At 38.1% G+C, this 14,336-nt stretch overlaps 1 protein-coding gene across 1 annotated transcript; it reads left to right on the forward strand.

Moving 5' to 3' along the window:
* Positions 1–447: 447 nt before the first annotated feature.
* DLX3 (distal-less homeobox 3) lies at positions 448–12,850 on the forward strand (the record flags this gene model as incomplete). Its single annotated transcript, XM_081345391.1, has 3 exons — positions 448–778; positions 3,072–3,262; positions 12,503–12,850. The coding sequence occupies 3 exons, from the start codon at positions 448–450 to the stop codon at positions 12,848–12,850; spliced, it is 870 nt and encodes a 289-aa protein (XP_081201517.1).
* Positions 12,851–14,336: the final 1,486 nt, after the last annotated feature.

Below are 14,336 nucleotides of genomic sequence, written 5' to 3' on the forward strand. Positions count from 1 at the left end.
AAGGAGTTCCATGTTCTCCAGGAGAAAGATGTGCTTGCGGAGGGGGTGGGGGGAAGCACACTTATTTTCTAATCCATTCTTTTAAAAAAAGAAAAACTATAGAGAGATAGAAAGAGACAGAGGGAGGGAGGGGAAGAGCATGTTTTGCCTTGAAGGCAATATTTCTGGAGCCAATCGGAATGTAGCATCCACCCTTCTCTGCTCCTTAATTAGAGGGTTTAAGCAAGCTGGCTCGGTTGGATTTCTTACACATTTTCTCTAGAGGACGGCAGTGGCAAGCAAGAGCAGCAGCAGCAGCAGTAGCGGCAGCAACAACTGCAACAATTCCTGAAACCATGGCTGAGTAAGACTACTCAACAGGAGGTGAAGGTGGAAAGTATTTGCTCCATTTAGTTAATTCTTTTCTGGGTCAAGTGGTGGACCTTCCATTGGTGAGCTCTTCTCATCATGAGTGGATCCTTTGATAAGAAGATTAGCAGCATTTTGACTGACATTTCCAGCTCAATCAGTTGCCATGCCGGCACCAAAGATTCCCCTACACTTCCTGAATCGTCTATCACGGACCTGGGATACTACAGCACCCCACATACTCAGCATGAATATTACCCCACCCAGCCTTATACTCAACCTATGAATCACTATGCATACCACCCACAATTTAACTTCAATGGGATGGGGGCGACGGGGACATACTCCCCCAAATCTGACTATCCTTACAGCACTTCATATAGACAATATGGACCTTTCCGGGATCCGCAGTTGCCCAGCCAGGAAACAGGTAAGGAAGTTTTTGAATCAAAGTCCAGAGTGTATGAGTTTGAGTGGATGGCTGTCCCTGTTTTGGGGTTCATGGAGATTAAATGGCTTGGAATCTCTTGGAATATGGGATCTGTTTTCCCCCCCCACACACACACACACTTTGTTGGGGATATTTTAAGCAATGGGGTGTGAATATGCAATTGAGTGTGCATGACAGAGATATTGCCTTGCCAGAAAGTATTGTTCTAGTGGAAAGAAATGAACAGTATCCCTTTGTGTTGTAACATATAAGACATCCAAACTTTTCTGGTATTCACCATTAAACCCTTAGATGGGATTCTGTCCTTTCTTCCCCAGGTCTTCCTTCAGAGTTTTGTGCTTTATAAAAAAACATACACACAATCCACGCACAATCCACCATCTGTCTGTAAAAGACAATTGAGAGATAACTGAAATCAATTTTCATCCTTTTTTCCTTGCCCAAATCAGATTCTGCCATAAAAGACTCTTACCATTGAAAACTTGATTTTGTGGAATTATGAAATTCAGCAATAGAAAGTTGGGGGCCCTACAATCTTTTTTCCTTCCGGAATAAAGTTTCTCTGAAGAACTGAGAACTGATCGATCCATTAAGGATCAAGATCTGTGTTTTTCTTCCTTCCAAGTTGAGCGTAGGAAAGAATCAATCAGCCTTTCTCCCCTTTTCCCTTTAACTATTTCTTCTGCATTCCTGGATGAGAAAACGTCTGCACATTTTTCCCAATTTTGTGTGTTATTTCATGGCTTACTTTTTAATTTGCAAAGTACAAATGCTACTTTGCAACAATACCTCAAATTCCATCTGGGAATTGATATTTTTTTCTTGAAGAAAAAATAGTGCTAAGCCTGAAACTTTTTTTTCCTGAGGCAAAAAAAATCTAATTTTCCCTTTTCCTTTAAAAAAAACAACAACATATTTTTTTCTAAAACAGTATTTTGCCAAATGTGCTAATTTTTCTAGTAGCTTGTTTCTCTCACATACAGAAACCTGTGATGTGTGCAAAACTTGTTATTTTGCTGCTTTAAATCTTGATACCAACATCCACAATTTGATGTCTGTGAGGGCATCTGTTTATTTTTATGAATTAAAAAAACAGGGAAAGGGGTAACACAAAAGTTGGAAAAGTGAAAGACAAAATACAGCACTGTGAAAATAATGGTGTAAAGATGAAAATGATGAATTCTATCTTTAAACAGAGCTAGCATGTAGATTTTGGCTACAACTGTCTGAGGCCTGTAACTTACGCCCTCATTCCCCACAAATATTTCAGGAAGGGAATGCGGGGTTGTGTGGTTCCAACTGTCCCGATGTAACCGGACAATGCTTCCTGCCACAGAGGGGGAAAAAATACATCCAATACATCTAGTGAGACAGAAAATAAATTGTTGTTTTTTTTTTTTAAAAAAAAGAGCAAGGTCAAAACAGAAGAATGGAGAAGTCCATTTCTGAAGGAGAAAGTTTAAGATAGAGCAAAGCAGCCAGGCTGTACATCTGTTGAACTGTAACTTGGTCCTTTTAAGAAATATCATTTAGGAGTATATTCTGATATATATCAACAAGCAAGCAATGATTGATTCAAACTAGCTTCATACAAACTACATACAGCTGCCCTTTGATAAGAGTTACCTATGAGTAACTTCCACTGAGGGGAGGGAGGCTAAGTTTTAATATATTTGCACAGCACATCTGCAGAATCCTTTGCACAGTCCTTGGTAAGACCCTCTTTCATCCTTAGTCTGACTTTTCCTAGAAGAGAGAATTGTCCTTGTTAGATAGGAATGTGGAGGTAGAAGTGATAAGGCAGAGGCAGATGCCGAATGCTTCTTTCAGCATCTTGTTTGTATTCCACAAGTGCAGAGACAGAAACAGACAATTAGGGAGGTGGACAGCAAGTCCTTGAAATTATTGGAAGGACAGATTGTTCCGTGTGATGTTGTTGGTAATTGATAGAGGAAATAGATGTCTCCTTGAAAAGAGCAAAAGTTTACAATTATAGGAGAGTTATGGTAAATTGCTTCTCTTAAAGGGATCGTTCTTTTGTCATATAAATCAAATTATTGTTCACTGTTATACCTAGCAATTCAGTGGCTGAGAATTGGTATTCCTCTGCTGAAACAAAGCCTATATTCTGCAGATGGAAAATAATGATTTCATTTTATCAAAGCAAAGGTTTAGAAACCAGCAGTACTTTCTTTCTGAGCGTCACTGCAACGCTTCTTTCTGCTATTTGGGCTCTTTCTCCCAGCGTATTTCTTTTGTCTCACTTGTGCAGTTTCAGTGAAGGAAGAACCCGAACCTGAAGTGCGGATGGTCAATGGAAAACCCAAAAAAATTCGAAAGCCCCGCACAATTTACTCTAGTTACCAGCTGGCTGCTTTGCAAAGGCGATTCCAAAAGGCGCAGTACCTGGCGTTGCCAGAGAGGGCAGAGTTGGCTGCACAACTTGGACTGACCCAGACTCAGGTAAAACTTTAGAAACAGGAAAGAAGGCTCATGACAAGACAGAAAAAGTGCGTGTGCAGTTTTCTTTAGCCTTTCATCTTTGTTTTGGGAACACGGGTGTAAAGTAATGTAGATCCTTGAAACTCCAACAACATTTTAGGGGGCTGCAAAATGCAGTGCTTTAGACCTTGAAAATTAGGAAAAAATCCAGTAGTTTTTGAAAAAGTAAAAGGCCAAGTTAAATAAAAAGCTAAGGATAACATAATTAGTTTCAGATACTCTGCCTAACATCATCATCATCATCATCACTATTATTGTTATTGTTGTTGTTATTATTATTATTATTATTATTATTATTATTATTATTATTATTATTATTATTATTATTATTATTATTATTTCATAATCTTTGGGGTTTACAGACTGGTTGAACTGAATTCAAACTGTTCACCTATTTCTAGTTATTGAAGTTCCTCCAATATATCCATTCTTCTCTCTTCATTACATTTTGAAAATGATTTTTCCATATTTGTCTTCTCACTTCTTTAAATATGTCACTTTATATGTACATGTGGGTTTAAAAACAAAAGAGTCTATTCTTTTTCAGGACTGTTAACCATTTACAACAGATAACTCTTTTCACGCTGAGAAGTAAAAATGTGTGAATTTTATGATAACACAGTAATGACTTAGGATGAAGGGGATCACAGAAATGAGGCGGTGAGTTCCTCTGTTGTCATATAGAAGACAAACATGATGTCTTTTACGATGACAATCATTCTAATTAGAGAAAGCACGAGCTGTCATAGATACAAAATGTAATAACAGAATCACAGTAAGCAAGCTGGGACAGAACAAAGATGGGAAGGAGTGAAGTCATTTTTCTCTGTCCTTTTAGCCCTGTAGCCTACTTGTATCTGGCTGAGACCCAAAGATCCAGAATGGTATGCTGACTAGCCAGAGAGGCGAAGAAGCATTGCTGCAGGAAACATGTGGGTGGGGCAAGGCAACCTACAGTATGTGTTTTGGCAGGTTCTCCCTTTTTTCTCCTGAAGCTAACTGAGCTTAGGCCAAGAGAATTGATGACTGTGAGAAGGAAGTTGGCTTGAGTGGAAAAATAACTCATTGTTAGTCTTTAGATGAACATCAGTGAGCCAACTGGTTATTGTAGGCCTCAGTGAGTCTAAGGGCTGCTAGTTGCCAATTAACAGAAGGAACGATATTCTATGTACTATGTTTTTATTTACTATGTATACATTTTTTTAAAAAAAAAAAGAAAAGTCCTTTGCACCTTGAAAGGGGCCTCAAACTCCCATTTTGCAACTCAGGAACTATGTTTGAAAGACAGTTAAGATACAGAAAAAGATGACTTCACTTTCCAGAGTTGTGTTGAAGAGGGAATCTTAGGAAGACCCTATTTCTATGCAAGCTCCACTTGTTGAATGTCCCTCTTCTTGCTTAGCTGTGTCAAGAGTTGTTAGTGGTGAGAAGACGTGGCTTCTTTGCCACCTCTCTGCCTGGGAAATAACAACTCACCTGGGGCCAGCCATAGTGCAGGTTAAGCTGAGAATGGAACTCTGGATTCTCATCCAGGAGCGTTAAATTCAGGATCCCTCTGGATCTTCTGGACTTCAGTTTCTCTAGCAGGTCTCACTGGTACAGACATTGCCCTAAAATAGAAGCCGTAGAGTTATTGTACCACTGTATTAAATTTATAGATTTAAATGGTATTTCATTTTTTTTAATGCCTCGGAGCAAAGTTACAATCTTTTGCAAAATTACTTGGGAGCAATTAAGGTGCAGAAGAGTTCTGGGAAATCATGAATGGATACATGAGTCTGCAGTCTTAGTACATTTACCTCGGAGCTTAGCTACTCAGAGTCAGTGGGATGTATTTCCAAACAAGCATGGATAAGATCTGTCAGACTGAACATATTTCTAAAGTTCTTCATTTTGCTTGATAAGCACTAAAACAATGAGGTAATATATATAAAAGAGAATGCTGCCTTTTTAAAGTAACTTTCGGTATTTATCTTTTCTTTAGAAAAAATCTTAGCAGTTGCACTAAACTTAAACAGTTCTAAAGCCAAAATAGAAATACTACTTTTCAAACTACATGAAACCATTCAGAAAGGAATACTAACTTTGTCTGTGATTCTATAGACATTGCCCAGGAATAAAGCTAAAAATAAGTAATTTTTTTTACTTTCAATAATATCTCATTTGGGGAATGTAGGCAGAATTGGGTATAGCATTTTTTTTATCAGAAAAGTAGTGGAAAGAAAACTACCTAATTTTCCAAAGCAGGACCTCAGGGGCTGGGTTCCCACATGCTAAACGGTGACTGGCTTAACCTGAGGGTGGGTTTGTTTTTGTTTTTTTAAAAAAAGTTTTAATTGGTGACTTAGCTGTGTGTTCATTTAGTTAATTTATATGCCAGTGTATTGTGAGAACTCAGAAAATGGATTAATTGAATACTGAAGCATACATAAACCTAGCCAGTAGGCACCTAAGTTTTCACTACAATTATAAATGTTTTTAAAATACATAAATACCTTCTTGCTACATCCAGTAGATAATAAAGCAAGATGCATCTTTCACTGTTCCCTTTGGCTTTATTTAAGGATACACTGAACTATGAACTAATTGTACTGATTAAGTTTACACCACTACACTGACAATTTTATTTTAGTCTGACATATTGTAAAGGCCCAAGCTACTTGTCTCTACTATATAGGCAATTTGCAATCCAGAGAAAATTATCCTAATATTTATCATTTATCCTAATGTTCAGTCAACTAATTCAAGATGAAGCAAAAAAAAAATGAAACAAAAACAGGAAAAACAGAAGGAACAACATACACCATCCCCAAACAAACTCTTTATTTTCATCTGTAGCCCTTGATGCTGTAAATGAAGTTGTATGGCCCCAAAGTGAAACAGGACTTCAAGTTTAGGAGCTTAGTACAGTACAAGGCTAAAACTAAATGGCTCTGAAAATCCTCTTTAATAAATGAATAAATATATATGAGGCTAGAGACATACCATATCTTGCCTGCAAAAAATTCAGGCAACCATGAGAGAGCAGCAAAGATACAATAAACTTTACTGCCATCTAATAGTCATCCAGCTTAATGCAGCCTAGATATGCCTACATGAAAAAAATAGAAAAATAATACACAACGCTGGATTGCCAAAGAGTGACTCCTCAGGCAGGGATGAAATCAGGGTAAAATATACTTTTTGATTGCCAGGGTTTAACTTTTATAATACAATTAAAATATTTTTTTTAAAAAAACTAATCTGAGCCTATCTTCACTACATTCTTTAGAGCCGTCTTAGAATCTATAAAATTATATGAAAAGTATCACCTATCTCAAGAATGCCCTTTTCACCATTTATTTTTTGCAGATTGTTCTCAAATAACTTGAATTAGATGGTCATCTTAGATTTTAAATATTTAACACACTTCTGTAAAATTCCATTGCTATCTAACAAATATCCTCAAAGTAAAATATTAGATCTCTGTCCCTTTCTGAGTCCTGGATATGTTTGTTTGGAATTACATTAGATAATGTACTTTGTACTACATTATTGGATTGAATAATGGATCTGGACATAGTCCTGAACAACGCATCTTTTGAATGGAATAGGACTTAATCACAACTTATTTGAAGTCCATTTATTATGATTGATCTACTCTAAACATGATTTGATCTGGATCTCATTCACTATGTTCAGTGAGCCTTGTTCCAGTGGTGGGATTCAAATATATGAACAACCGGTTCTCTGTGTGGATGCCGCTTCTGGAAGTCCATTCTGGGCCTGGGCAACAAAAAATTAGCTACTGGTTCTGCCGAAGTGGTGCGAACTGCCTGAATCCCACCACTGCCTTGTTCCCAAGTAAGTATGCAAAAGACCATAGCTTTCCTTTAAATCAATGTTTTTCAAACTTTAAGATTGCAACTCTCCTTTTGGAAAAATACCCTCAATGCATTTCTATCATTTTATAAGTGCCCAAAGCACTCTTCTAAGCCAGTGTTTCTCAACCTTGGCAGTTTTCAGATGTGTGGACTTCAACTCCTAAAATTTCCAGCCAACAAGGTCTGCAGCCAAGCAGAATCCCCCAGCCAGCAGAGTCTTAAAAGTTGCCAAGTTAAAAAACATCAACTTAAATAGAGGATTAGGAAATAAGATTTAGTGTTTCATTTTAAATGATGGAAAATTCCTTTTAATTTTGGAGGTCAGGGTTTTTGTACTACTCATTTGACTTTCTCACATTAGTAGTAGACACCTTGGTCAACATCAGGGTTGGTTGGAATCATACAATGACATAAGAAATCCTCAGGGCATCATTTTAAGACACAGTATTGATAAACTGGTAGGTAGGTCCACCAAAAAGAAAAAAAAATCTCCTGAATGACCCTTATATAAACATAAGGAATTCTCTCTCCTACAGAAGTTCCTGCTGGTATAGTTTAATTTGGCAGTGGTTGTCATTTGCAGAAGATTGATTCAAAGACCACAGCATGTTAATAGGTAAAGGTAAAGGTTCCCCCGCACATGCGTGCTAGTCGTTTCTGACTCTAGGGGCCGGTGACCATCTCCATTTCAAAGCCGAAGAGCCAGCGCTTGTCCGAGGACAACTCCGTGGTCATGTGGCCGGCATGACTAGACGCCAAAGGTGCACGGAACGCTGTTACCTTCCCACCATAGTGGTCCCTATTTTTCTACTTACATTTTTATGTGCTTTCGAACTGCTAGGTTGGCAGAAGCTGGGACGAGTAACAGGCGCTCACTCTGTTACGCGGCACTCAGGATTCAACCCGCCAAACTGCCGACCTTCTGATCGACAAGCTCAGCATCCTAACCCACTGAGCCACCGCGTCCCTAGCATGTTAATAGGATGGTGCAAATGACTGTTTCTTTTCTGATTCCCCCCCTCCTACAAATATAGCCAGAGTGAAAGTATAGGTTTTCTTTTTCATTGTCCTGAGAACATTCTTTGAGAAATAGGTTACAGAGAGTGTAAAATCTGAGAAAAGTACCACCTTCATCCTGATATAACTTGCTTTTCAAAAAATTTCCAAAATAGGAGGAGGAAAGCAACAGAGAAAGAATGAGACTGGGATCTGTTTCATATTAGACAAATTTAACTAATTAATTGCACATAAATTGTGTTAATGAGACCTCAGCAGGTTGAAGGTGTCGGCAGGTAAATCCATTTGTGAGAATGAGTTTTTCTTTTCTCAATCACAGTTCAGAAAAAAGGACATGCAAGGATGGCTCCCAAAGTAGAAAGGTATCATTTATCATAAGCTTGGATTTTAGGCAAACCTAGCTTTAATTCTGTGGAGAAGTTATCATTTAATGAATGTGAGGAAAACTAGTCTTTGAACTCCTATTAAAATATTCCGGCCTTTTGTCAAATGCTCACTCACTGTGCTCAACACAATATTCTTAAGCAGCTGTAAACCAAACATCATGTGTGATTGGTGATACATATACGCACACACCCAAGAGAGCTAGCTTCCTCTCTTTCAGCTCCCACATTCACACATGAAGCTGTCTTGTGTGTCATCCTCTCCCACAAGCCTTCCCTCCTAAGCAGGTCATGAGGGGCTGGTTAAGAAGCTGGACTGGAATGTGGAGCCAGCCAAGCACCCTGAGGACAATGAGGCTGTTTAATTGCTTTGATCTAAATTAAGGGAGCAAGTTGGCGTGCTTCCGGATTCTGATAGGTCAAGAGCATAGCACAGTGGTGGCAACCTGACACATCGAAAATTGCACCCAACAAAATACTCTCGGGGTGTACAGATGAGTTTTTGTTCCTACAAACACAAACTGCCCCATGACAGTCAGGAAGGAATTTTTCCCCGAGGGTCACCATGGTCACTGACCCAAGTTTTTTTTTCTATACTTTTTTTTTGGGGGGGGAGAGGCAGGAGGTGGCCTGATGCTTTGCTCATTTGTCTGAATCATCTGAAGTTTTTCCCATACGGGACTGGTTTTGTTCATGTTGAATATGAGATAGCCATGTGATTGTCAAAGCAAGAATTTCCTCTCCTCCTCTGGTGACCACCAGAGAAAAATTGCATTTTTCCCCATGTTTAGTTTGCTTGAATCATCTTATGCAATGCTGAATTAAATGTATTATATCTACTATTTGCCTAAATACATTGTCTAGTTTGAATCTCATAACCCAACCTCCTCCTATACTTACAGCCATTTATGACAAATGAGATATAGTTCCTCACTTTGGGGTCATAAGCTTCTCTAGTGGTTTGATGAACTTGGAGTAAAAAAAAAAGTCAACTTTAGTCTTGTGGAATATTCATTTTAATATTTATAGAGATTCTCAATCATGCAGGTCCTGGTTGTCCCAAAGATGCTTTTCCAAAAGACAGCTGGACTTCCTTGGTTTATTCCTGAAAATGTTTCACTTCTCATCCAAGAAGCTTCTTCAGTTCTGGATGAGAAGCGAATAAACCAAGAAAGTCCAGCTGACTTTTGGAAAGGCACCAAAGGATTCATTTTAATAGAACTCCCTTAACTCCATCAGTCAGAGTTTTTGCTAGCAACAAATACTCATAATTAAATAATTATGAATCTGAAAATCTGTTCTGAGGTCAGAACTGTATGAAGTTTGTTGTCTTCCACCCACACCCACACCCAATTTTAGTTAGTTTAAATTTTCATTTCTGTACTAAATTTATGGTAGACATTTTATTTCTTCTATTATTAAATTATTGGGAATCAGAAATTTTTGTCATTGAACTGATCCTCGCCCAATAATAATAATAAGTTGGAAGGCCCCTTGAAGATTGGCTTTTTTCCAATGAAAACAAAAGTCCCATTAATGTGTATATTCTAGATCATAATGTAGACCTACAGAGCAAAATGCATGAATTTCAGAGTTTTGCAAATTAATATGTAGTTCACTGGCCAAATATTTCTTGTTTTCCCTGTCCAAATTTTATACTGTCACTAGTGTTTTTCTCCAAGTATCAAACCAGATGCACAGGCTGAGAGTTTTTGACATGTCTTAATTAAAATATATCAACATATATTATGGAAGTCTCATCACTTTCATCCTAGCTTGGTAGGAACTTTTCTAAAGTCACATTTTAGAAAATGAAAGAAATACCCAGAATGTAGTTTTCTTTGGACATGAGGGGGAGCTCTTCCTTTAACCTTGTAAATTTCAATGATATCTCTGAGTCTATCAGTTGTCCTTCCACTTCTGATTTAGTATTTTCCCTTCTGGTTTTTTTTTTTTACTATCTCGCATGCATGCTTGCATACACTCATATGGTTTACCATAGTTTCTCCATTTATATATTTTTCACCCTCTAAAATGCAACACTAGTGTAAGAATCATGTATTAACTGCACTTCCTTTACTAGAAAAATATTCTGACACATTGTACCTTTCCAGTTTGATCAGAAGCAGATTTGATGCACTTTACTTGAACTAAAAAGGTCCAGATATGCATTTTCCCTTTTGTTTGGGTTTTGATAGTTGAAGTCCACACATATAAAAAGTATGAGACTGGAGATTGTTCCTCAGTTATTAACAATTTGTGAGGATTTTGGTTTATTTCAGATTAAATCATCTGGTCCATTCTTGTGAGTTCACAATCCTGTCCTGTTGCAAGTTAAAAATCATCAGCCAGTCAATATAGCTGCAATTTTATTGACTGCTCAGAATAAAAACTTGGCCATTCCATAGCAATAGCACTTATATACCACTTCACAGTGCTTTTACAGCCCTCTCTAAGCAGCTACAGAGTCAGCATGTTGCCCCCAACCATTTGGGTCCTCATTTTACCAACCTTGGAAGGATGGAAGGCTGAGTCAACCTCGAGCCAGTCAGGTCCTTCCATTGATTACCAACTGCAGAGAGATTTCCCCTGTCTCCAGAAGAAATATGGGTGTTTCTCAGGGCTTTTTTTCCCTCATAGAACGCTCAGAATGGAGTTCCGGCACCTTTTTTGGATGGAACCTTGTAGGGTAGGCAAGGTGGGTTGTATGACATGTGTGAGTTCCGGCACCTTTTTCTTTTACAAAAAAAGCACTGGTGTTTCTCAATTAAACAAAACAGACTTTGTTTCCAAGTCTTCCTGCTTCCTTGTTTTGATTAGGAAGAGTTTCTGTCTCTACTATCTTTGATCCTTTATTCTTTCTTCCTACCTACCGCCCACTTTCTTTTGTTTTACTTATACTCCTTCTCTAGAGTGGGATGTAGATGGAGCCACACACCTTTACAATGGTATTGGGAAGATTTCCAGCTAGCTAGGCCACTATTCCAGCCCTGCCCTAAGTTTCATCATGGCAGTCTTCCCAATCCCCATGTTTAGCATCCTTGAAAGACTTGTAAAACCCTTTGAGCAAGCTTTTATCACCTGATATTTTTTTTGCAATGACCCACAATTCCCTGCTTCTTTTAATACATCGGTTGGTAGACCATTTTAAAAATTAACATGTAGTCTCATTTTTCAAAAGGAATGGGGGATATGCTTATTTTCTTCTACACATTCCTGGAAGGAGTTTAGAGTAGAGATCAGCTTATGCCTGTGATTTAATCTCACAAACTTTCTGCATTTTAGGGTTAGATTGAGGAATAGTAATTAGATTCATTATTTATGCTAAATCAAAACTAAACAAAACAAAGTGCTGCCAGCATGCTCTCTACAGTCAGGCATTATTGTAGTTCATGTTTTAGTGCAATCTGTGATTCCATATTCTGAATCCGATCTATGAACTATCTAATCCAGTCTTTCCTAGAACTAAGGAGAAGTTTCCTGACAGTTAGAACAATTAACCAGTGGAACAACCTGCCTCCAGAAGCTGTGAATGCTCCAACACTGGAAGTTTTTAAGAAGAGACTGGACAGCCATTTGTCTGAAATGGTATAGGGTTTCCTGCCAGAGCAGGGGGTTGGACTAGATGACATCCAAGGTCCCTTCAAACATTATTATTATTATTATTATTATTATTATTATTATTATTATTATTATTATTATTGTTATTGTTGTTGTTGTTGTTGTTGTTGTTGTTATATCTGAAAATACCAGGATTTGAGCCTGTTACCTGTTTCATGAAAAATCTACAGAGCTCTCCTTGAACTGGACAAATAATATTTTTCCTTGTGTTCATGGAGGAAATGCAGAGGTTTATCTTTGGTGGGAAAGGACTGGCTTAAAATAAAGTGGAATAAATGCTGACTATTCTACAAATCAAATAATTTTCTCTCTTTCAGGTGAAAATCTGGTTCCAGAATCGAAGATCTAAATTTAAGAAATTGTACAAAAATGGAGAGGTTCCCTTGGAACACAGCCCAAATAACAGTGACTCCATGGCTTGCAATTCTCCACCATCTCCTGCCCTCTGGGACAGTAACACTCATAATAACCCAGCCAGCAGGAGCCAAATCCCCCAACCACTCTCTTATAACTCTCCCCCAAGCTACCTGGAAGATCACAATTCTTGGTTCCATCATCAGAATCTGAATGGGCCTCACATACAACAACAGGGACCTCCGCCCACTTCTGGCTCTATGCATCACCCATCTCCAGGGCCTCCTCCCAATCCTGGAGCGGTTTATTAACCTCCTTTCCCTCCTCAATGAAACAGGTGGAGCAGGAAAAAAGGAATGAGGGAGAGAGAGACAGAGAGGGAGAAGCAAACAGAAGGCAACAAGTTAAAACTCTTTGATATGTTTCACAGGGCATGCACACATTCCATCTCATCTCAGGAACAAGTGAACTGCAGCAGGGCTAAGACATTAGGGGAGACCATGGGGTGGGGGGTGGTAAAGAAATGTGAAAGGGAGAGAAACATCTTGCAGCCCATGTTGTATCTCAATCAAATCGGTTTCATCAAAGACTGTTACCCACTTCCTGGATGATTTATCTCTGGGCTAATTGTACCCAATCTCCACCATCAGCTTTGTTTACAAGACATGGTTGGATGGCTCTCAGCATGGTTAGAGAAGAGCAAAGAGCTGCATGGCAAAGGAGAAAAAAATGTCCTTCTTTTCTTTTAATTATTTTTATTTTGTTTTGTTTTGTTTGTTGATGACCTCCCCAAGCAGAGTGGTTTTGAGAGGTATCAACTTCGTATGTTTTCTGAAAGATTGGTATGCCTGCAAATACCAATCCGTTATTGATGCTTATGGCAGGAATAGGCTCGAGTTAGTAGTTACCCATGCAGTTGGGAATGGGAACAATGTAAGATAACCAACTCTTTCTCATTTTTACACACCACTTTGGAAATACTGTCCTACTAGAAATTATAGCTACATTCTACATAATGAAAGGGAGAGGTAGATGTCAACAATTATTAATGTGATAGATTTTGTAATCACTTTAGGATTAAAGTCACTTCATAGTCAGGTAGATGTTATACAAAACTGGTCAGTATATAGTGTTAATTTACAGTAGTGCTACTGGCTAGCACAGGAAAAGGGTGAAGGAACCCAGAAAAAAACTATACTGGCCTTACCAATGTTTATTTTGGATTTATACTGGATGCACTCTATGGGATTTATTGCAGATTAAAAAGAAAAAGAGAAAACTTTAGTACTGGTTTTTCATCTGGTGATGGAAAAGAAAAAAAGTGATCTCAGTTATAAACTAGCCCTAGTTAATAGTCTTGAGTGTTTGAGGCAGATACTTCATACCATAAAAACGAAGAATTCTAATATACAAGAGAACAAAAAAAAATGTCTGATCTCCTTTATAATTCTCAACATATACTGTTAAATCAATGGTTTTTTGACAATTGTTCTTTTTTAATAAACTCTAGTAGCCTGATTTACCTAACATTAAATCACAATTCATGGTTAACAAACCAGAATTCCTGGCTTCATTCAACATGCTAAACCAGAGCCTAGGCTATTATAGTGCAGGCAGTCCTCCAGCACAACAGAGCACAAAATTTCTCTTACTAAGTGACAGTTTTTAAGTGAGCTTTGCCCCATTTTAAGACCTTTCTTGCCACGGTTGTTAAGTGAATTACTGCACTTATTTAGTTAGTAACATCTAGCACAGTTGTAAGGTGAAAAAGTCCCCATTGACTTTTTTTTGTCAGAA

Source organism: Vipera berus (genome assembly GCF_964194415.1).
Source record: "Vipera berus genome assembly, chromosome: Z".
Classification (NCBI taxonomy): Eukaryota; Metazoa; Chordata; class Lepidosauria; order Squamata; family Viperidae; genus Vipera; species Vipera berus.